Below are 21,320 nucleotides of genomic sequence, written 5' to 3' on the forward strand. Positions count from 1 at the left end.
TTGTCCACGCTGCCCTTTTTTTAAACCCTTAAGCTTGTCCCAATTGCCTGCATTTGGCCCATATCCCTCTATACCCAGCTTAGCCATATAACTGTCTAAACGCTTTTAAAAGACAAAATTGTACCCGCCTCTACCATCTTTGGCAACTTGTACCAGACAATCACCACCCTCTGCATGAAAAAACTGCCTCTTTTGATCCTTCTCATCTTAAACCTATGCCCTCTTACATTCCTCTACCTTTGGGAAAAGATTTTGTCTTTCTAGCTGATCTATGCCCCTCATTATTTTACAGACCTCTATAAAATCACCCTTCAGCCTTCTACGCTCCAGAGAAAAAAGTCCCCGTCAATCAATCCTCTCCTTATAACATAAGTCATCAAGCCCTGGTAATATCCTAGTAAATCTCTTCTGCTCTCTTTCTAGTTTAATGATATCCTTTCTATAATAGGGTGACCAGAACAGTACACAGTATTTCAAGTGTGGCCTTACCAATATCTTGTACAACTTCAACAAGACGTCCCAACTCTCTTATTCAATGTTCTGATCGATGAAACCAAGCATGCTGAATACCTTCTTCACCACTCTGTCCACCTGTGACTCCACTTTCAAGGAGCTATGAACCCATATCCCTAGATCTCTATTCAGTAACTCTCCCCAATGCCCTACCATTAACTGAGTAAGTCCTGCCCTAGTTCAATCTACCAAATGCATCACCTCGCATTTATCTAAATCAAACTCCATCTGCAATTCATCAGCCCACTGGCCCAATTGATCAAGATCCTGTTGCAATCTGAGATAACCTTCTTCACTGTCCACTATGCCACTGATCTTGGTGTCATCTGCAAACTTACTAACCATGCCTCCTATATTCTCATCCAAATCATTTACATAAATGCCAAATAACAATGGACCCAGCACCAATCCCTGAGGCACTCGGCTGGTCACAGGTCTCCAGTTTGGAAAACAATCCCCTGCAACCACCCTGCTTCTGTCATCAAGCCAGTTTTGTATCCATTTAGCTACCTCACCCTAGATCCTGTGAGATTTATGCAACAACCTACCATGCAGTACCTTATCATAGGCCTTGCTAAAGTCCATGTAGACAACATCAACTGCACTGTCCTCATCTACCTTCTTGGTTACCTCTTCAAAAAATTTAATCAAATTTGTGAGACATGATTTTCCACTCACAAAGCCATGCTAATTGCCCCTAATCAGTCCTTGCATTTCTTAGTGCCTGGAGATCCTGTCTCTTAAAATAACTTCCAACAATTTACCCACCACAGATGTGAGGTAAATTGGCCTGTAGTTCCCAGGCTTTTCCCTGCAGCCCTTTTTAGACAAAGGCACAACATTTGCCACCTGCCAATTTTTCAGGCACCTTACCTGTGACTATAGATTCAAATATCTCTGATAAGGGACCTGCAATTTTCTCCTTAGTCTCCCACAATGTCTTGGGATACACTTCATCAGGTCCTGGGGATTTATCTACCTTGATGCACTTTAAGACTTCCAGCACACTCCTCTGTAATACATACACCCCTCAAGACATCACTATTTATTTCCATGCTTTTCTCAACAGTAAATACTGATGAGAAATATTCATTTAGGATCTCGCCCATCTTTGTGGGTCCTCACATAGATGACCTTGTTGATCCTTAACAGACCTCCTCTCTCCCTAGTTACTCTTTTGCCCTTTATGTATTTCTGGATGCTCTTCGGATTCTCTTTTGCCTTATCTGCCAAAACAACCTCGTGTCCCCTTTTTGCCCTCCTGATTTCTCTCTTAACTTGACTCCTACACCCCCTATACTCAAAGGATTCACTTGATCCCAGCTGTCTATGCATGTCATATGCCCCCTTTTTCTTCTTGACCAGGGCCTCAATATTCCAAGTCATCCAGGGTTCCCTACTTTTACCAGCCTTGCCCTTCACTCTAAGAGGAATGACTTACCCTGAACCCTAGCTAACACACTTTTGAAAGTGTGCCACTTAACAGATGTCCTTTTGCCTTCCCACAGACTCCCCCAATTAACATTTGATAGATCCTGCCTGATAATATCAAAATTGGTCTTGCCCCAGTTTAGAATTTTAACTTTTGGGCCAGACCTATCATTCTCCATAGCGATCTTAAAACTAATAGAAATATGGTCACTGGTTCCAAGATGATCCCTCACTAACACTTCTGTCACCTGTCCTTCCTTATTTCCCAAGGGGTCAAGTTTTGCCCCCTCTCTGGTTAGGCTATCCATATACAGAAATTCCTCCTGAACACACTCAACAAACTTCTCTCCATCCAACCCTCTAGTACTATGGCTGTCCCAGTCAACGTTGGGAAAGTTGAAATCCCCTACTATTACCACCCTATTTTTCTTGGAGTTGTTTGTAATCTCCCTACATATTTGCTCCTCAATTTGTCGCAGGCTATTTGGGGGCCTATAGCACAACCCTATCAAAGTGATTTCCCCCTTATTTCTCAGTTCTACCCATGTAGACTCAGTGTTTGAACCCTCGAATATATCCCTCTCAGTACTGCCGTGACGTTTTCCCTCATCAAAAGTGCAACTCTCCCTCCTCTCCTACCTTCTGTTCTATCTTTCTATAGCATCTGTACCTGGGAATATTGAGCTGCCCATCCTGTCTCTCCCCTAGCCATGTTTCAGTAATTGTTATAATACCCCAGTCCCACGTACCCATCCATGGCCTGAGTTCATCTGTCTTGGCCATCAGGCCTCTTGGATTGAAATAAATGCCATTTAATCCGGACTTCCCTTGCTTTCTGCTCTGTTTTTGCCTGTTCTATCTGGCACTAGGATTACTAACACTGTCTTTACTACTTTATGTGCTCTCTTTAACTTCTGTGCTGTCCTCAATCTTCTCATCTTCCCACTGCTTTGGATCCCACCCTCCTGCCAAACTCCAAACAGAGTTGAGGAGGAACTTCTTCACTCAAAGGGTGGTGAATCTCTGGAATTCTCTGCCCGTTGAAGTGGTGGAGGCTACCTCGCTAAATATATTTAAGACACAGGTAGATAGGTTTTTGGTAGGTAAGGGAATTAAGGGTTATGGGGAGAAAGCGGGAAAGTGGAACTGAGCCACTTCAGATCAGCCATGATCTTATTGAATGGCGGGGCAGGCTCGAAGGGCTAGATGGCCTACTCCTGCTCCTATTTCTTATGTTCTTATTTTAAACCCTCCCAAGTGGCTCTAGCAAATCTCCCCACCAAAACATTAGTCCCCCTCCAGATTAAAGGATGTGCACATGAAGTGCTGCTGCACCTGAAAATCATGTCTGCACCCTGGAATAGTGAGCAGCGAGGAGATAAAGAGATAGGTATTACCTTCTACGAATACATGGGAAGGTGCCATGGGCAGTGCATGAGGTTTCAGGTTTGGAGCAGGAGTGACCAGGGTGTCCTGGAGGGAAAGATCCCTGCAGAATGCTGACAGAAGGAGTAAGGGGAAAATGTGATGGCATGATGAAGTTGGCAGAAATGGTGGAGGATGATCCTTTGAATGTGGAGGCTGGTGGGGTAAATTGTGAAGTCAAGGGGACCCTCTCCTGATTCTGGAAGGGAAAGAATGGGCAGGGTGAGAGCAGTATCACATGAGATGGTCTGGACATGGTCAAGTGCCCCAGAAACCACAGTTAAGGAAGGAGGAAGACATCTGCAGCGCCATTATGGAAAGTGACGAAGGAACGGACAGAATGGGATGCAGTCTTGCAGGATGTGAGGTACGAAAAGCTGTAGTTAAGTTAGCTTGATTTCTCACTTTCTTCAAATAAAAGGGGTGGCTATGGGTCCCAGTTATGCCTGTCTCTTTATGGGGTACGATGAACATTCCTTGTCCCAATTCCACAACTCTTTTATCAGTATATCGATGACTGTTTTGTTGCTGCTTCATGCTCTTGTCTGGACCTAGAAAAATGTATCAAGTTTGCTTCCAATTTCCACTCCTCTGTTACCTTCATATGGCCCATCTCTGACACTTCACTCCCCTTCCGTGACCTCACCATCTCTGTATTTGGTGATCACCAATATCCACTAGTATCCATTCCAAGCCCACCGTCCCCCAGAGCTATCTTGCATCCAACCCCACCCCCCAGCCTTACAATACAAATCACATCCCATTTTCTATGTCCTGAGCTCTAATGAAAGGTCATCCAGACTTGAAATGTTGGCTCTATTCTCTCTCCAGCATTTTCTGCTTTTGTTTTAGATTCCAGCATCTGCAGTATTTTGGCTTTATCAATAAAACAGATGATCTGGTCACCATTATGTTGTTGTTTAGTGGGACCAAAAATAACAAAAGTAATTCAATAGCTATAAGGCACTTTGGGATATCCTGATGTTGGGAATGGCAGCTTTGTTTCTGAGCTTAAAGTTAGCTTACAGGCATCTCTCTCTTCAGAACAACCATGATCTAATTGGATGCAGAACAGGCTCAAGGGGCTGAATGGCCTGCTGGAGTTTCTATATTCATTTTATATTTTTAACAGTAAATACTCTGTACCTTTGCTTCTTAAAATTCTGAAAGGCTCTGTCGCTGGAGAAATTTGACCGATTGTCAGTTTCAGGTTCAAATGGAACAGACTGTATGACTGAAGGAAGAGTAGGCGATACCTGGAAAATAAGCAAACAACATTGAAAGAACATGGCTCTTCTTAATGAAGGTAGAATTGTAAACTATATAATGGGAAGAATGTCAAAATCTAAAATGTGGACATTCATAAATTAATATTTCTTTGGTGGGGGAGGGGCAGAGTATCATTACATATATGTTTGCAGTAGCATACATATAGTCAGTCTACTGTTCAATGCCACACACTGGCAGTGCACGCAAATGAGTGTTAAATAGTCAATTCAACCAACTCACTCTTCCCAACTGGTCAGCATTTTCACCCTCCTCCACTGTACCCAGAATTACAGGTGAACTCTGTTGTGAAGTTGAGTAGAATGTTAGAGTTTGGTGTTTGTAAAATTATTTTTTAAAATTGTAAAACGCTAAGTGTGAAAATATTGCATGGTCTCTTTAAAAAGGTGGTTTTTTTTCTGTGCTTAGAATGTATAAAAAAATGCATTAAAAAATGCTGGTAGATATGAGGGTGGTGGGTCTGCCAAACATCTGCATCTAAAGGCCAAGCAGCAGGGTTACCAAGGCAACAGACTTTCAGGTATTTGAATTAAGCCAATCAATTTGAAACAGAACAGGCTTTTGAAAAAAGGGGGAAAGAATTGGGGGGGTGGCATGGGGAGAGGAGAAAAATAAAGCAAGACAATAAAAGTAAAGATAGAGAACAGTTAAAAAGTAAACAGAATGAAAACAAAGGGGTCGAGGTGGGGTACAGCTAAACACCTGAAGTTGTTGAATTTAAGTGAGACCGGAAGGATGTAACATGCCTAGCCGGAAGATGAGATGCTACTGTTCCTCTAGTCTGTGCTGAGCTTCACTGGAACATTGCAGCAGGCCAAGGACAGACAATGTGGGCATGGGAGCAGGATTGTGTTAAAATGGTAAGCAATAGGAAGGTCAGGGTCCTAATTGCACACAGACTGAAGATGCTCAGCAAAGCAATCACCCAGTCTACATTTCAGAGCAGCGAATGCAATAGACCAAATTGAAAGAGGTGCAAGTGAAACGCTTCTCAAACTGGAGCCTGGATGGTAAACATGGAACAGGTAAAGAGGCAGGCGTTATACCTTCTGCGATTACATGGGAAGTGCCATAGTGGGAAGGGGAGTTATTTTGATTTAACCATTAAAAGTTGAAGTGCAGAGCGTACCACTTCCCACTCACTTTACAGATTATGAGACGAGGTATATGTTGAGTGGTTACATGTTTGTTCTCAGTGGAGAGGGATCCACCTCTGCCTCCCAACAGCTCCTTAAACCCATAAATTACAACTTTCAGAGGAGACAGAAAGAAAACAAAATTTTTTGTAAATGTTTCCACCATAGAGATAGGCTGTGAAATTGATTGGATAGACACTATTATATTACTGTATTTTCAAGAGGCTTATATGAGATTTTTTGTCTGATATTTGGATAACTAGATACAAGCTTACCAAGTTGTCAAGAGTTCATTGATACTTTAAGACCATATTCTGACAACTTTCAAGCAGAGTGAAGTTAAGTCATGCAAATATATGATAATTGGTTTAGAAGCAAGTAATTAATGAAAAGTGAATGGAATATTGGCTTTCGTCTCAAGAGGGCTTGAGGTTACAGCTGTACAGAACTCTGATGAAACTCCATTTAGAATAACTATTTAGTTCTGGGCACAAAATACTTCAGGAAGTATAAGCATTAAGCACAGATTCATAAGAATGATAAGTGTGGTTAAAAATATTACAAGGACATACTGAATAGACAAGGTTTGAAATCAACTAAAGCTAGAACTAGCAAATGTCAATTATAATTTCATGGTAATTAATAAAGAGTTTCCATCACTAAGAAATCCACTTGAAAGAAAAATGTAACATGATAAAGAATGACTTTAGATTACCACAAGCTATCAAACAGCAGTATATAATCTCACCTGCGCAATGTTGACCTCATTGGCACGGGACAACCGGTCACGTAATGACGCAGAGAACATACCAAGTCGGTCATTCTCACCAAGAAGCCTTATTGTCCCCTTATCCAAATAAGAAATTATCCTACAAAAGGGAAAATAAAACTTAACTGAGAGAATACAATGCACATTATTCCGTCTGGTATAATTTCCAACTTTTCTTAAAAATTAACCTCCTCTTCTGAATGCCAAGGCTATCAGCTCCTCTTGAAAATAGCAATCATATGGCAAACAGATAAAGAACAAGTTCAGGGCAGGCCTGGGAAGGGGGAGGGGGTATGGGGGAGAGGACCACAGGGCAAGTCCGAGAGGGAGGTAATCAGAGTGAGTCCAAGAGGGAGCAGTGCGAGGATATCAGAGCCAGAGAGGGAGCAGTTCAAGGATAATTCGGTTACATTTACCTTAGTGATGGAAAGGGATAGGTATATACCGAAGGGCAGAAGTTATAGCTGGGGGAAAGGAAATTATGAGGCGATTAGGCGAGATTTAGGATACATAGGTTAGAGAAGGAAACTGCAGGGGATGGGAACAATTGAAATGTGGAGCTTGTTCAAGGAGCAGCTACTGCGAGTCCTTGATAAATAGGTACCTGTCAGGCATGGAGGAAGTGGTCGAGTGAGGGAACCGTGGTTTACTAATGAAGTTGAATCTCTGATGAAGAGGAAGAAGGAGACTTCTGTAAAGATGAGACGTGAAGGCTCAGTTAGGGCACTGGAGAGTTACAAGTTAGCAAAGGAAGGAACTAAAGAGAGAGTTAAGAAGAGCTAGAAGAGGACATGAGAAGACTTTGGCAGGTAGGATCAAGGAGAACCCTAAAACTTTCTATAGGTATGTCAGGAATAAAAGAATGATTAGGGCAAGATGAGGGCCAGTCAGGGACAGTAGTGGGAAGTTGTGCGTGGAGCCTGAAGAGATAGGAGAGGCACTAGATGAATATTTTTCATCAGTATTCACGCAGGAAAAAGTGAATGTAGTCAAGGAGAATACTGAGATACAGGCTTTTAGACTAGATGGGATTGAGGTAAATAAGGAGGAGGTGTTAGCAATTCTTGAAAGTATGAAAATGGCTAAGTCCCTTGGGCCGGATGGGATTTGTCCTAGGACTCTCTGGGAGGCTAGGGAGGAGATTGCAGAGCCTTTGGCTTTGATCTTTATGTCATCATTGGCTACAGGTATAGTGCCAGAAGACTGGAGGATAGCAAATGTTGTGCCCTTGTTTAAGAAGGTGAGTAGAAACCATCCTGGAAATTATAGGCCGGTGAACCTTACTTCTGTTGTGGGCAAAGTTTTGGAAAGGATTATAAGAGATAAGATTTATAAGCATCTAGAGAGAAATAATTTGGGATAGTCAAGACAGTTTTGTGAAGGGTAGGTCGTGCCTCACAAACCTTATTGAGTTTTTTGAGAAGGTGACCAAAGAGGTGGATAAGGGGAAAGTAGCTGATGTGGTGTATATGGATTTCAGTAAAGCATTTGATAAGGTTCCCCATGGTAAGCTACTGCAGAAAGATTGAGGGTGATTTAGCGGTTTGGATCAGGAATTGGCTGATAGAAGACAGAAGGTGGCGGTTGATGGGAAATATTCAACCTGGAGTTCAGTTACTGGTGGTGTACCTCAAGGATCTGTTTTGGGGCCACTGCTGTTTGTCATTTTTATAAATGAGCTAGATGAGTGTGTAGAAGGATGGGTTAGTAAATTTGCAGATGACACTAAAGTCGGAGGAGTTGTAGACAGTGTGGATGAATGTTACAGTTTGCAGAGGGACATAGATAAGCTTCAGAGTTGGGCTGAGAGGTGGCAAATGGAGTTTAATGCGGAAAAGTGTGAGATGATTCACTCAGGAAGGAGTAACAGGATTACAGAGTATTGGGCTAACGGAAAGAGTCTTGGTAGTGTGGATGAGCAGAGAGATCTCGGTGTATATGTGCATAGATCCCTGAAAGTTGGCACCCAGGTTGATAGGGTTGTTAAGAAGATGTAAGGTGTGTTAGCTTTTATTGGTAGAGGGATTGAGTTTCGGAACCGTGAGATCATGTTGCAGCTGTACAAAACTCTGGTGCAGCCACACTTGGAGTACCACATACAGTTCTGGTCGCCAGATTATAAGAAAGACGTGGAAGCATTCGAAAAGGTGCAGAGGAGATTTACCAGGATGTTGCCTGGTATGGTGGGAAGGTCTTATGAGGAAAGGCTGAGGGACTTCAGGTTGTTTTCGTTAGAGAGAAGGACGTTAAGAGGTGGCTTAATTGAGGCATACAAGATGATCAGAGGATTAGATAAGGTGGACACTGAGAACCTTTTTCTTCAGGTGGTGATGGCTAACACGAGGGGACGTAGCTTTAAATTGAGGGATGATAAATATAGGATGGATGTCAGAGGTAGATTCTTTACTCAGAGGGTAGTATGGGCGTGGAATGGCCTGCCTGCAGCAGTATGGACTCGCCAACTTTAAGGGCATTCAAATGGTCAGTGGATAAGCATATGGATAATATTGGAATAGCTTAGGTTAGAGGGTCATTAGATTGGTTCCACTGGTCAGCGCAACACTGAAGGCCGAAGGGCCTGTACTGCGCTGTAATGTTCTATGATATCAGAGCCAGTCTAAGAGGGAACAGTGTAAGGATATGAAATCCAGTCTGAGAGAGAACAATGCGAGGAGATGAGGGCCTTCTGAACAGTACACAGATATGAGATCTAGTCTGAGGGGGAACACTGCAGGATATAAGAGCCGTCTGAGATGGGAGATTGCATATTCCAAGCAGAGTGACTGCATTCTAAAGAAATCAAATGTGACATTGCAGGGTAAAGGTAAGCGATTGGCCAGTATCTGTCTCTTCTCTCTTAAACCAGGGCATTCATTCAATTTACGAGTTGGACAATTAAAATATAATAGTTTAAACAGGGTACTAATTGGGAACAATGAGTTGATCTTTTACAACATGAATGGATGTCTGAGACCTGTTCTTTACACCACATTTGAACATCAGGGCACTTCACATGGCCTGGATGTGTGTAAAAGTGTTTCTAGCTTGACCTTTACCACCTCGAAGAACAAGGGGGTCAGATACGTGGAAACACAAGCATCTGCAAGTGTCCTCCAAACCACATTGCCCTAATTTGGAACAAAATTGCTGTTCCTTCACTGTTGCTGGATGAAAATTCTGGAACTCCCTATCAGCACTATGGGTACACCTACACCAAGTGACTACAGCAATTCTAGGTGGCAGCTCATCACCATTTTCTGAAGGGCAATTAGAGTTGGGCAATAAATGCTGGCCTAGCCAACAATGCTCGTAACTATGAACAAATAAGTAAATGCATAAATTTACAGAGATCTTTAGTCTTTAGAGAAAAACCGGTTATGGAAATTGTCTCAGTTGAAACAGTTAACCTCAATAATTAATAGTCAAGTTATTTCCCTCCACCTCTCCCTGACAAGCCCACTATTAGGAAGAAGCTGACCTCTAAAGTTATCACAATGGATGTAACCAAGGTAAATCTTACCCATTTGTACTGTTGTGTATCTACAGACTATGCAAGTTCAATAAAAGATGAATACTCACATGAACTGCGTTTCTAGAACTCTGACAGCAAAATAGATACAATTATGAACACTCCTGAAGTACTGTCTTTCCACATCTAGAAAATGAATTAGTTTTACATATTGATATAGAAAATATAAAACTCAAAAGAAAAAAATTACTTGCTCTTTTACGATCTTAAAAACACCTTTTCACAACATATACTATTTAGGCTGGAAACAGCATGTTTATCTGATGCAGCTAGTGGCTATTCTTGACTAGCACCTATCAAGACATTCCAAAGTATTTTACAGCCAGGTGTTGTATGTCGAGAAACATGGCACCCAATTTGCACATAGCAAGCTTCCAAAATCAGCAATGTGATTATCTGTTGCTCATGTTGATCAAGGGATAAGCACTGGCCAGAACTCAGAGCTCTCCTGCTCTTCAAATAAATAATGATACAGATATTTAATGTCCACCTGAAGCAGAAGACAGGGTCTCAGTTTAACATCCATCTGAAAAATTACAACTTCAACAGTAAAGCACTCCCTCAGCACTGCACTGGCCTGCCCAGCTTGGATTTATTTATTACTCAAATATCTGAAGTGGGACTTGAATCCATAACGTTTTATTCCAGAGTGTGACTAACATGAGGCACAAGAGACACTATAAACCAAGTACTGATATATCAACATGATCTGAATGCAGACACGTTCAAGGGTTTGAATAGCCTACCCTGATTCTATGTTACAAAATAACCAGAGAGAATTGAGTCTCTTCAAAAGATTTTGGTCAGTGGCCTCCTTCTGCACTGTAGGGATTCTATGATTCCATGAATAGTTTGTACAGAAATAAAGATGTAGGCACTAGCTATAGACAAATGCATATCCTTCAGGAAAGGAAGAAGACAGACTACTCTCATCTAAATCCCAGCTCCTGCCTCCAGACTAATATCGGTGGAGAAATGGCCTATTCGCATCATGAATAGGGGAATTTCCCTGAAGTTCCCCTCGAAGCCACTCATCATCCTGATTTGGAAATATGTCACCATTTGTTCACTGTCACTGGATCACAATCCTGGAACTTCTTCCCTAATAACATTGTTGGGAGCACCAATATCACCTGAAGCCCAGCAGTTCAAGTGGCTTACCACCATTTTCCTGAAGGATAATTAGGGATGGGTGTTAAATTCTGGCCTAGCCAATCACACCCACATCCCAAGAATGAAGGAAGTAAGCAACTTTCTCCAATCTTTGGTAACTGCCCTATAATCTATGCTATGCTAGTATGTTACCTTATGGATTAAATCTGTATCTTGAATCTTGGTTGATTTAGAATTTAATCCAAAAAAAAACTGTTTACCATTCTGTTTGAACAAATTAGACCTTCAAAGAACAAAGAACAGTACAGCACAGGAACAGGCCCTTTTGCCTTCCAAGTCTGTGGGCTTGGTGGGCCCACATGACGTCTTTTGCCTCTACCCAGTTCATATCCCTTTATTTGCTGCCTATTCACGTTATCTGTCAAGATGCCTCTTAAACATTGCTACTGTATTTGTTTCTACCACCTCCTCGGGCAATGAACCACAGAAACATTCCCTCTATTTAAAAAAAACTTGCCTTTCACATCTTTAAACTTTCCCCCTTTTATGTTGAACCTGGGGATAGGGCCTGGATGGGTTTGTTATCAGTGCAGACTCGGTGGGCTGAATGGCCTCCTTTTGCACTGTAGTAATTCTATGTCTCCTAGCAATTAACATCTTTACCCTTGGAAAAAGATTGACTATCCTTGCCTCTCAATTTTGTAAATTTCTATCAGATCGCCTCTCAGTCTCTAACATTCAAGCAAAAACAAACCAGGTTTGCCCAATTACTCCTCATAGCTAATACCCTCTAAACCAGGCAACAACCTGGTAAACCTTTTCAGTGCAGTGGTAAACCTCCCCAAAAGCTCCACATCCTTTTGGTGATGTTGCAACCAGAACTGCACACAGTATTCCAAATTTGGCCTAACTAAAGTTCTATACAGCTGCAACATGGCTTGCCTATTTTTATACTTTATGTCTCAACTGATGAAGGCAAGCATGTGCCTTCCTAATTACCTTATCCACTTCTGTTGCCACTTTCAGGAAGCTGCAGACCTGTATGCCAAGATCCCTCTGTATGTTAACACTTCTAAGGGCTCTAACATTCCCCTCCTGCATTAGACCTTTCAAAATGCACCATCCCGCATTTGTTCAGATTAAACTCCATCTGCCATTTCTCTGCCCAAGTCTCCAGCCTGTCAATATCTTGCTGTATTCCCATTGCTATCTATTTAGTATTTTCACCAGAGGACTACTCTTATTCTTATCAGTAAGTAACTTAGAACTTGTGGAATCATGGTCATTGTTCCTACAATGCTTCCTCACTGAAACTTCAATCACCTGGCTGGGTTCTTTCCCCAAAACTAGATCTTGTATGACCCCTTCCCTAGTTTGACTATTTACATAGTGCTTCAAGAAACCCTCCTGGACACACCTAACAAATTCTCTCCAATCCAAATTTCCGGCATCAAGGGAGCCCCAGTCAGGATAGGGGAATTAAACTCACCCACCACAACAACCCTGTTGTATTTACACTCTTCCATAATCTGTCCACAAATCTATTCCTCTATCTCCTGCTGGCTATTGGGAGTCCTTCCTTCACGAGATCAGAAAATGTCCTGCATAGACCTCAGTGGGAGTTCTCCCAGTCTGTCTGTGGCAGGTAGAAAGGAAGCATAAAAATAGTTTGAAATTCTCCCAATAGTGGGTCGTTTCTCCGACTGCCTGGTGACATGAACAGCATTTGAATTCACTTGTATCTCAGAATGCTCATTAACATAGATATGTGCTGGAATTTTATTTTGGTATTTTGAGAGACAGGATCTGCAGGTATTCGGAGACACAAGAACTGATTAGGTATAGTCAGCATAGCTTTGACTGAAAAATCATGTCTCACAAATTTGACAGAGTCTTTTAAAGGGGTAACCAAGAAGGTAGGTGAGGGCAGTGCAGTTGATGCTGTCTACGTGGACTCTGGCAAGGTACCGTATAGTAAATTGTTGCACAAGGTTAAATCTCATGAGATCCAGGGTGAGGTAGCTAAATGGACACAAAATTGGCTTGATGACAGAATAAGTCTCACAACATCAGGTTAAAATCCAACAGGTTTATTTGGTAGCACAAGCCACTAGCTTTCGGAGCGCTGCCCCTTCATTAGGTGCGTGGGAGTTCTGTTCACAAACAGGGCATATAAAGAGACAAACTCAATTTACAAAATAACGGTTGGAATGCGAATCTTTATAAGTAATGACAGAAGGCAGATGGTGGTTGTAGAGGTGTTTTTCAAACAGGAGGCCTGTGACCAGCGGTGTGCCTCAGGGATCAGTGCTGCGTCCACTGTTATTTGTCAATTATATTAATGATTTGGATGAGAACTTAGTAGGCATTAGTAAGTTTGCAGATGACACCAAGCTTGGTGGCATAGTAGACAGTGAAGAAGGTTATCTCAGATTGCAACAGGATCTTGATCAATTGGGCCAGTGGGCTGACAAATGGCAGATGGAGTTTAATTTAAATAAATGCGAGGTGATGTATTTTGATAGATCGAACCAGGGCAGGACTTAGTCAGTTAATGGTAGGGCGATGGGAGGAGTTACAGAACGGAGAGATCTAGGGGTACAGGTTCATAGTTCCTTGGAAGTGGTGACACAGTTGGATGGAGTGGTGAAGAAGGCATTCAGCATGCTTGGTTTCATTGGTCAGAACACTGAATATAGGAATTGGGATATCTTGTTGAAGTTGTACAAAGCATTGGTGAGGCCACACTTGGAATACCCTGAACAGTTCTGGTCATTCTATTATAGAAAGGATATTATTAAACTAGAAAGAATGCAAGAAAGATTTACTAGGATGTTACCGGGACTTGATGGTTTGAGTTATAAGGAGAGGCTGGATAGAGTGGACTTTGTTCTCTGGAGTATAGAAGGCTGGGAGGTGATTTTATAGAGGTCTATAAAATAATGAGGGGCATAGATCAGCTAGGTAATCAATATCTTTTCCCAAAGGTAGGGGAGTCTAAAAGTAGATTTAAGGTGAGGGGAGAGATACAAAAGGGTTCAGAGGGGCAATTCTTTCACACAGAGGGTGCTTAGAGTCTGGAACAAGGTGCCAGAGGTAGAAGTGCAGGTAGGTACAATTTTGTCTTTTAAAAAGTATTTAGACAGTTACATGGATAAGATTGATATAGAGGGATATGGATCAAATGTGGGCAATTGGGACTAGCTTTGGGGTCTGAAAAAAAGGGCGGCATGGATAAGTTGGGCCGAAGGGCCTGCTTCCATGCTGTAAATCTCTATGACTCTGCTAATCTCCTCAGGCCTTCAAATCTCCCATTAGGCCAACAGTAAATCACGTTGGCCTCAAACCTGATTGAAAAAGAATGCCATGCTCAAGGCACCTTCAATTCATCTGAGACTTCAAAGTGAGTGCAACATACAAAGCCTAACTGCCATTGCATCTGTTGCACTTAAACCCACTCTGCTGAGGGGTGAACTGATTTGTGCCCTCTAGCCTCATGCCAAGCTGGTCTTGATCGTCTTGTGCTGCGCAACTCACGGATTCTCCACTCCAACTGACCACAGTCTGACCAGCAGTGGGGTGCAAGGAGATGGGCAAGGAGGGGGTTGGTTGTGAACAAAGATTAAGTGGGCAATGTGGAACAATGGCAGGCACAGGAGCAAGGAAGTGGATGAGGATAATGCACAATGGAAGGTAGAGGGAAAACCCAGGGAGAAGAGCTGGACACTGAAAAGACTCCGTGAAACGCCCACAAAATTGCTTATCAAAAGGGGATGTATGTAGATTCCAATTGTGTGGGTAGCGTTCATGTGGGACATGGGACTCACTGATGGGCTCAGAAGGAACGTGGGAGTATTCACGACCATTAACAACAACAAATGGATCCAGAATGTCTGCAGGGATGGTTGCTGGGAGACAAGGGCTACAAACACTGGTTGATGACACCAGTGTGTCAGGTCACCCTCAGACCTATGCTGAGCAGCTGTACAGCCCTTTACAGCTCACAAAGCAATCCATAGGACTTCTGAAGACGCGATTCAGATGCTTGGACTGTTCAGATGGCTCGCTGAAGTATACACTTGAGGGGGTTCCCACACGATTGCAGTTTGCTGTATTCTTCACAATCTTGCTAAACAACAGGTAAGCCCTCCCCAGAAGACCAGAGGATGGAGTGTGGGCAACATGACAGGTAGAATAAGTGTTGATATTTGTCCCTTGCTAATAGATGTATGAGATCGTTGAAGAGTGTCAAGTTTTGAGCAAACAATGCCATTGACAGTGTTTGATAGTGGAGGGAACTGAGAGAGGATTTATGCTGGCAGTGCGAATGAGGTCATTCATCTGCTTCTTGCGCTGCATGATGCTTCTGATATGGTTGTCAGCCAGGCTGACCTCTTAGGTCAGGCCTGACAGGTGAGGTTGGTGTGCTTCCTGAAGCCATCCCTTGGGTAGAGGGCATGCCTCTGCACCTTGACTCCTCGAATCAAAACCACAAGGGCAAGGTGCTCGTATCAGTGCAGAGATCTTTTTGGGGCTGCTAGCCTTTTCTCCTCTACTTTGGACTACTGCACAGTCTTTTGAAGACAAGTGGGCTGGAGAGAATAATACAAGTGTGATAGACTGGCATTTAGATGTGACACCCAGATCTTCAAACCTGCTAGCCGATGCCAGGCAGATGAATGAGCTCTTGACCTATCAGGGGATTTGGAGAGATGCTCATTGATACATAATAAGTGAGGCTCCAAGCACAGAAATGGGCATGAGTTCATACCATTCCAGCCAGTTGTGATTGCGCCGGGGGAACTGCCTGCCACCGCACTTCAAATAGCAGAGAATTCTGCATCTCCTTCCAAATACCCACATCGACATGGCAACAGGCATACTGAGAGTTTGATGACTAAATATATAATGATCTGTCAATTCCTTACTCATTTTTAACAAGTGACCTTTAGTCTGTCCTACACAGTCCAATTATGAGCAACAGTCTCCATCCTTTATTAGGGATTTGGTGAATGGACATAGTCATTGACATCGACAGAATCAGCAACTACTTGCTATAATTTCTTCTCAATGGTTGCACCACCGTGGATTCAGAGACAAGGTTATGATACAAGTTGATTCAGCATCCCCCTCGAGATGTTCAGATGTATGAATTTTAAAACCACGCAACTGCTGATCTTCATGCTAGATTTTAGAGGTATTTGTTAGTACATGACTCTAATTCTGGCACTAAGCCCACTTACACCTCCATTACTGTACATTCAACTATTTCCATTATTTAGTCATGAATACATTGCTACTCGTGGGATCTTGCAGTGTGCAACTTGGCTCCCACATTTCCTATATTACACTTCAAAAGTGCGGCAATGATGGAATTTTCACAGTAACTTCATTGCATTGTTAATATCAGCCTACTGGTCACACTAATAAACAAACTTTACTAAAAAGTACTTCATCAGCTGGAAAGCACTTCTTAGAAAGCCAGAGGTTGTGAAAGATACAATATAAATGCAAGTTATTTCTATTCATATGCATTGCTTGTATTACACATCTTGTATCTGTTTTGAGCCAAAATCGGAATACAAATGTCATTACAGCTCTCCACTAAGTGGCTCTTACCTTTCACCCCAATGGCATCTTCCATATCATCTGTTGATGCTCCTCCCCTGGATGTCAACAACTGCAGTATAAAGAAGAGCTCCAGAAAAATATTTGGCACTAAATTCTCTAGAATTAGGAGAACATAAAATTAGAAGTTTATATTTTGCTGATTCAGCTGTTTTCCAAACTCTCTGCAATCCTCAGACAGTCTATATTGTGGACATCTTGACACTTGGTTAAAAGATCACTTTATTGTCAAAATACCATGTTTCTGCATTAATATTTTTCTCCATCTAACAGGTCAGCCAGAACGTATGCTGTACACTGTACAGCAAAAAAGACCAAATAATTTAAGGCCGTGGAGTCACAGAATCCCTGCAGTGCGGAAGAGGGCATTCGACCCATCATCTGTCTGCACCAAATCTCTTGAGGGTATTACACCCAAGCCCTCTCTCCTGTCCTATCCCTTTACACTTGATAGGTCCCGTCCCCCTACATTAAATTGTCCATTCATGTTGGCGTGAATCATGACAGGTTCCCCCATGATGTGCTCCTGGTAAGCAGGGCCTACTGGCAGCACACAGCTAAGTACAGTCCCCAGGGGAAAGAGGGTCATGCCTGGCACTACTGGGTGGAGTGTTGCATGGTGGGAGTGAGGGTGCAGGGTTCCTTCACAGTAGCAGGGGTGGAGTTCTGTGAGGTAAGTGCCAGGAGTGGAAGACGTTGTGTTTAAAAAAAAGGGGGAGGATTCAATTTTCATTCATTTACATTGGGGCGTCCTTCCAGATCGTTTATAAACTTAAGGTAGTGGCAGCATGGTCTCAACCAGAGCCCAACAGCCAGCGTGACATCCTAGGACCTGACCCTTTCATTTCGTTGGCAATTTAAAAATTTGACAGGAAAACCCGGAAGCACAGCCAGCAAGCTACCCTCCACTTTTCTCACCTGAGATGACATCTTGCCAAAAGAGGCAAAATTTCACCCACTGTTTTTTACCGTAAGTAACATGCCATATTTCAAATGCATTAATCAGCACAGTTCCAGTTACTTATTAAGTCAGTTATGTTCTACACATAGCAATCATACATCACAACAGGCCATTCAATCTCCTTAAGCAATCTATCCAAATTATCCCAATTTCCCTATTACCCTGAAAATGTTCCCTTTCCATAAATATATTAAAAAATCCCTTTTCAATGTTACTATTGAATCTGATTCTATTGCTAGTTAGACAATACATTCCAGAACACACACTGCAAGAAACAAATTAATCTTCCCTATGGTTTTTTAGCAATATTTAAACGTATTCACCTACCAGAGATACAAGCAGAGTATAGCTGGGCCAATACATCCAACTGGTTTCTATAAGAAACTTTGCTTACATCAGCACATATAGTAATACTGTCTGAGGAAATGCTAAAAGATCTTCCATTCTGATATTTAGTAGGCGTGGTTGAGTCCAAGACTGATGACTGCTGAAGCAACTTGGATCTAAATATATTGCCAACAAAATATATGGAAACAATCATTAACATAAACCTTCTAGGGTTTTACAATTGTTTTATTTATACTTAGGATTTCCTTCAATTTTCCAGGCACCATTCAACAACTGTTAATCCATAAAAAACAGTAAAACTGTAAGAAAAGAAAACTCTAATTAAATAAGGAAAATAAAAACTGTTGGAGTTTCAAATCTATCAGAATCTCTGATGAAATAAAACTTTATCATTTTATTTCTTGCTACTTATAAACTGGAGTTCTATGAGGATGTGTCTAGGGCGGTGGATAGAGGAGAGCCGGTGGATGTGGTCTTTCTGGATTTTCAGAAGGCGTTTGATAAGGTACCTCACAAGAGGTTACTGCAGAAGGTCAGAGGACATGGAGTTGGGGGTAGGGTGTTAGCGTGGATAGAGGATTGGTTGTCAAATAGGAGGCAGAGAGTGGGGGTCAATGGGTGCTATTCAGATTGGCGGTTGGTGACTAGTGGGGTGCCCCAGGGGTCGGTGCTGGGGCCTCAGCTATTTACCATTTATATAGATGATCTGGAGGAGGGAACCGAGTGTAGGGTGTCGAAATTTGCTGATGACACCAAGATTGGGGGAAAGGCAAATTGTGCGGAGGGTGTGGAGAGTCTGCAGAAGGATCTAGATAGGCTGGGCGAATGGGCCAGGAAATGGCAAATGGAATTTAATGTTGGCAAGTGTGAGGTGGTCCACTTTGGTAGGAAGAATGGTAGGAAGGACTATTACTTACGTGGCGAAAAACTGCAGCAGGCGACGGTGCAGAGGGACCTCGGGGTCCTTGTGCATGAGTCGCAAAAACCCAGCCTGCAGGTGCAGCAGGTGGTCAGGAAGGCGAATGGGATGCTGGCCTTCATAGCGAGGGGGATTGAATATAAAAGTAGGGAGGTCTTGCTGCAGCTGTATAGGGCACTGGTGAGGCCGCAGCTGGAGTACTGTGTGCAGTTTTGGGCGCCGCACCTGCGCAAGGATATTTTGGCCTTGGAGGGAGTGCAGAGGAGGTTTACTAGGCTGATACCGGAGTTGAGGGGGTTGAGCTATGAGGAGAGGCTGAATAAACTAGGCTTGTACTCGTTAGAGTTTAGAAGAATGAGGGGAGATCTCATTGAGACGTATAAGATGATGAATGGGATGGATAGGATAGAGGTGGAAAGACTCTTCCCGCTCAAAAAAGACAGTAGGACTAGGGGGCACAGCCTCAAGATAAAGGGGGGGCGGTTCAGAACGGAGTTGAGGAGGAACTTCTTCACTCAAAGGGTGGTGAATCTCTGGAATTCTCTGCCCGTTGAAGTGGTGGAGGCTGCCTCGCTAAATATTTTTAAGAAGCGGGTTGATGGGTTTTTGATAAGAGAGGGGATTAAGGGTTATGGGGAGAGGGCGGGAAAGTGGAACTGAGCCACGACAGATCAGCCATGATCTTATTGAATGGCGGGGCAGGCTCGAAGGGCCAGATGGCCTACTCCTGCTCCTATTTCTTATGTTCTTATGTTTCTGGCAAGCGGTTTGGCACTGCATTTCCCCTCCATCTTCCTTTATCAAGCATCATTTTATTTGATTTATTACTGTCACATGTATTGATGTACAGAGGAGAATGAAAGCATAGTATGTGTTACAGTCATAACTAGGGTGTAGAGAAAGATCAACTTAATATAGAGGTAGGTCCATTCAAAAGTCTGACAGCAGTAGGTAAGAAGCTGTTTTTGTTTTATTCATTTGTGAGACATGGGCGTTGCTGGCTGGCCAGCCAGCATTTATTGCCCATCCCTAGTTGTCCTTGGAGGGCAGTTGAGAGTCAACCACCTTACTGTGGCTCTGGAGTCAAATGTAGGCCAGGCTGGATAAGGGCAGCAGATTTCCTTCCCGAAAGGACATTGATGAATCAGATGGGTTTTCCTGACAATCAACAATGGTTTCATGGTCATCTGCAGATTCTTAATTCCAGATTTTCTTTATTGAATTCAAATTCCACCATCTGCCACGATGGCATTCCAACTGGGCTCCCCTAGAACATTAGCTGAGTTTCTGGATTAATGATCTAGTGATAATACCATTGGACTATCACTTCTCTTGAGTCAGTTGGTACGTGACCTCAGATTTTTGTATTTTTTCCCGATAGAAGAAGGTGGAAGACAGTATGTCCAGGGTGCATGAAGTCCTTGGTGACGCTGACTGCTTTTCCAAGGTAGCGGAAATTGTAGATGGAGTCAATGAATGGGAGGCTAATTTGCGTGATAGACTGGGCTACTTTAACATAAGAACATAAGAAATAGGAGCAGGAGTAGGCCAACTAGCCCTTCGAGCCTGCCCCGCCATTCAATAAGATCATGGCTGATCTGTCGTGGCTCAGTTCCACATTCCCGCCCTCTCCCCATAACCCTTAATCCCCTCTCTTATCAAAAACCCATCAACCCGCGTCTTAAAAATATTTAGCGAGGTAGCCTCCACCACTTCAACGGGCAGAGAATTCCAGAGATTCACCACCCTTTGAGTGAAGAAGTTCCTCCTCAACTCCGTTCTAAACCGCCCCCCCTTTATCTTGAGGCTGTGCCCCCTAATCCTACTATCCTTTCTGAGCGGGAAAAGTCTCTCCACCTCTATCCTATCCATCCCATTCATCATCTTATACGTCTCAATGAGATCTCCCCTCATTCTTCTAAACTCTAACGAGTACAAGCCTAATTTATTCAGCCTCTCCTCATAGCTCAACCCCCTCAACTCCGGCATCATCCTAGTAAACCTCCTCTGCACTCCCTCCAAGGCCAAAATATCCTTGCGTAAGTACGGCGCCCAAAACTTTCACAGCCCTTTTTTGCAGTCTTGGTCAGAACAGGAGTATTACCAAGCTGTGATACATTTGGAAAGGATACCTTCTAAGGTGCATCTGTAAAACATGGTGAGAATTGTAGCAGACATGCTCAATTTCCTTAGCCACCTGAGAAAGTAGTGGCATTGGTGGTTTTTCTTAACTATAGTGTCAGCATGCAGGAACAAAGAAC

General features: G+C 42.9%; 1 protein-coding gene across 2 annotated transcripts in view; it reads right to left on the bottom strand.

Moving 5' to 3' along the window:
- cdan1 (codanin 1) overlaps nucleotides 1–21,320 on the bottom strand; it is a 135,527-nt gene that overhangs the window by 88,358 nt on the left and 25,849 nt on the right. For both annotated transcript variants that reach the window (XR_013888572.1, XM_080202936.1), the window contains exons 4-8: nucleotides 18,120–18,295; nucleotides 16,823–16,930; nucleotides 10,141–10,216; nucleotides 6,541–6,661; nucleotides 4,516–4,625 (exon numbers count right to left, since the gene is read on the bottom strand). Coding sequence is in view for 1 of the 2 variants with exons in the window: in XM_080202936.1 (XP_080059062.1) it covers nucleotides 4,516–4,625; nucleotides 6,541–6,661; nucleotides 10,141–10,216; nucleotides 16,823–16,930; nucleotides 18,120–18,295 (591 nt within the window). In the remaining variant the exon portion in view is untranslated. The remainder of the gene's footprint in view (nucleotides 1–4,515; nucleotides 4,626–6,540; nucleotides 6,662–10,140; nucleotides 10,217–16,822; nucleotides 16,931–18,119; nucleotides 18,296–21,320) is intronic.

The sequence above is a fragment of the Carcharhinus amblyrhynchos genome, chromosome 14 (assembly GCF_965287045.1).
Source record: "Carcharhinus amblyrhynchos chromosome 14, sCarAmb.v2.hapA, whole genome shotgun sequence".
Taxonomy (NCBI): Eukaryota; Metazoa; Chordata; class Chondrichthyes; order Carcharhiniformes; family Carcharhinidae; genus Carcharhinus; species Carcharhinus amblyrhynchos.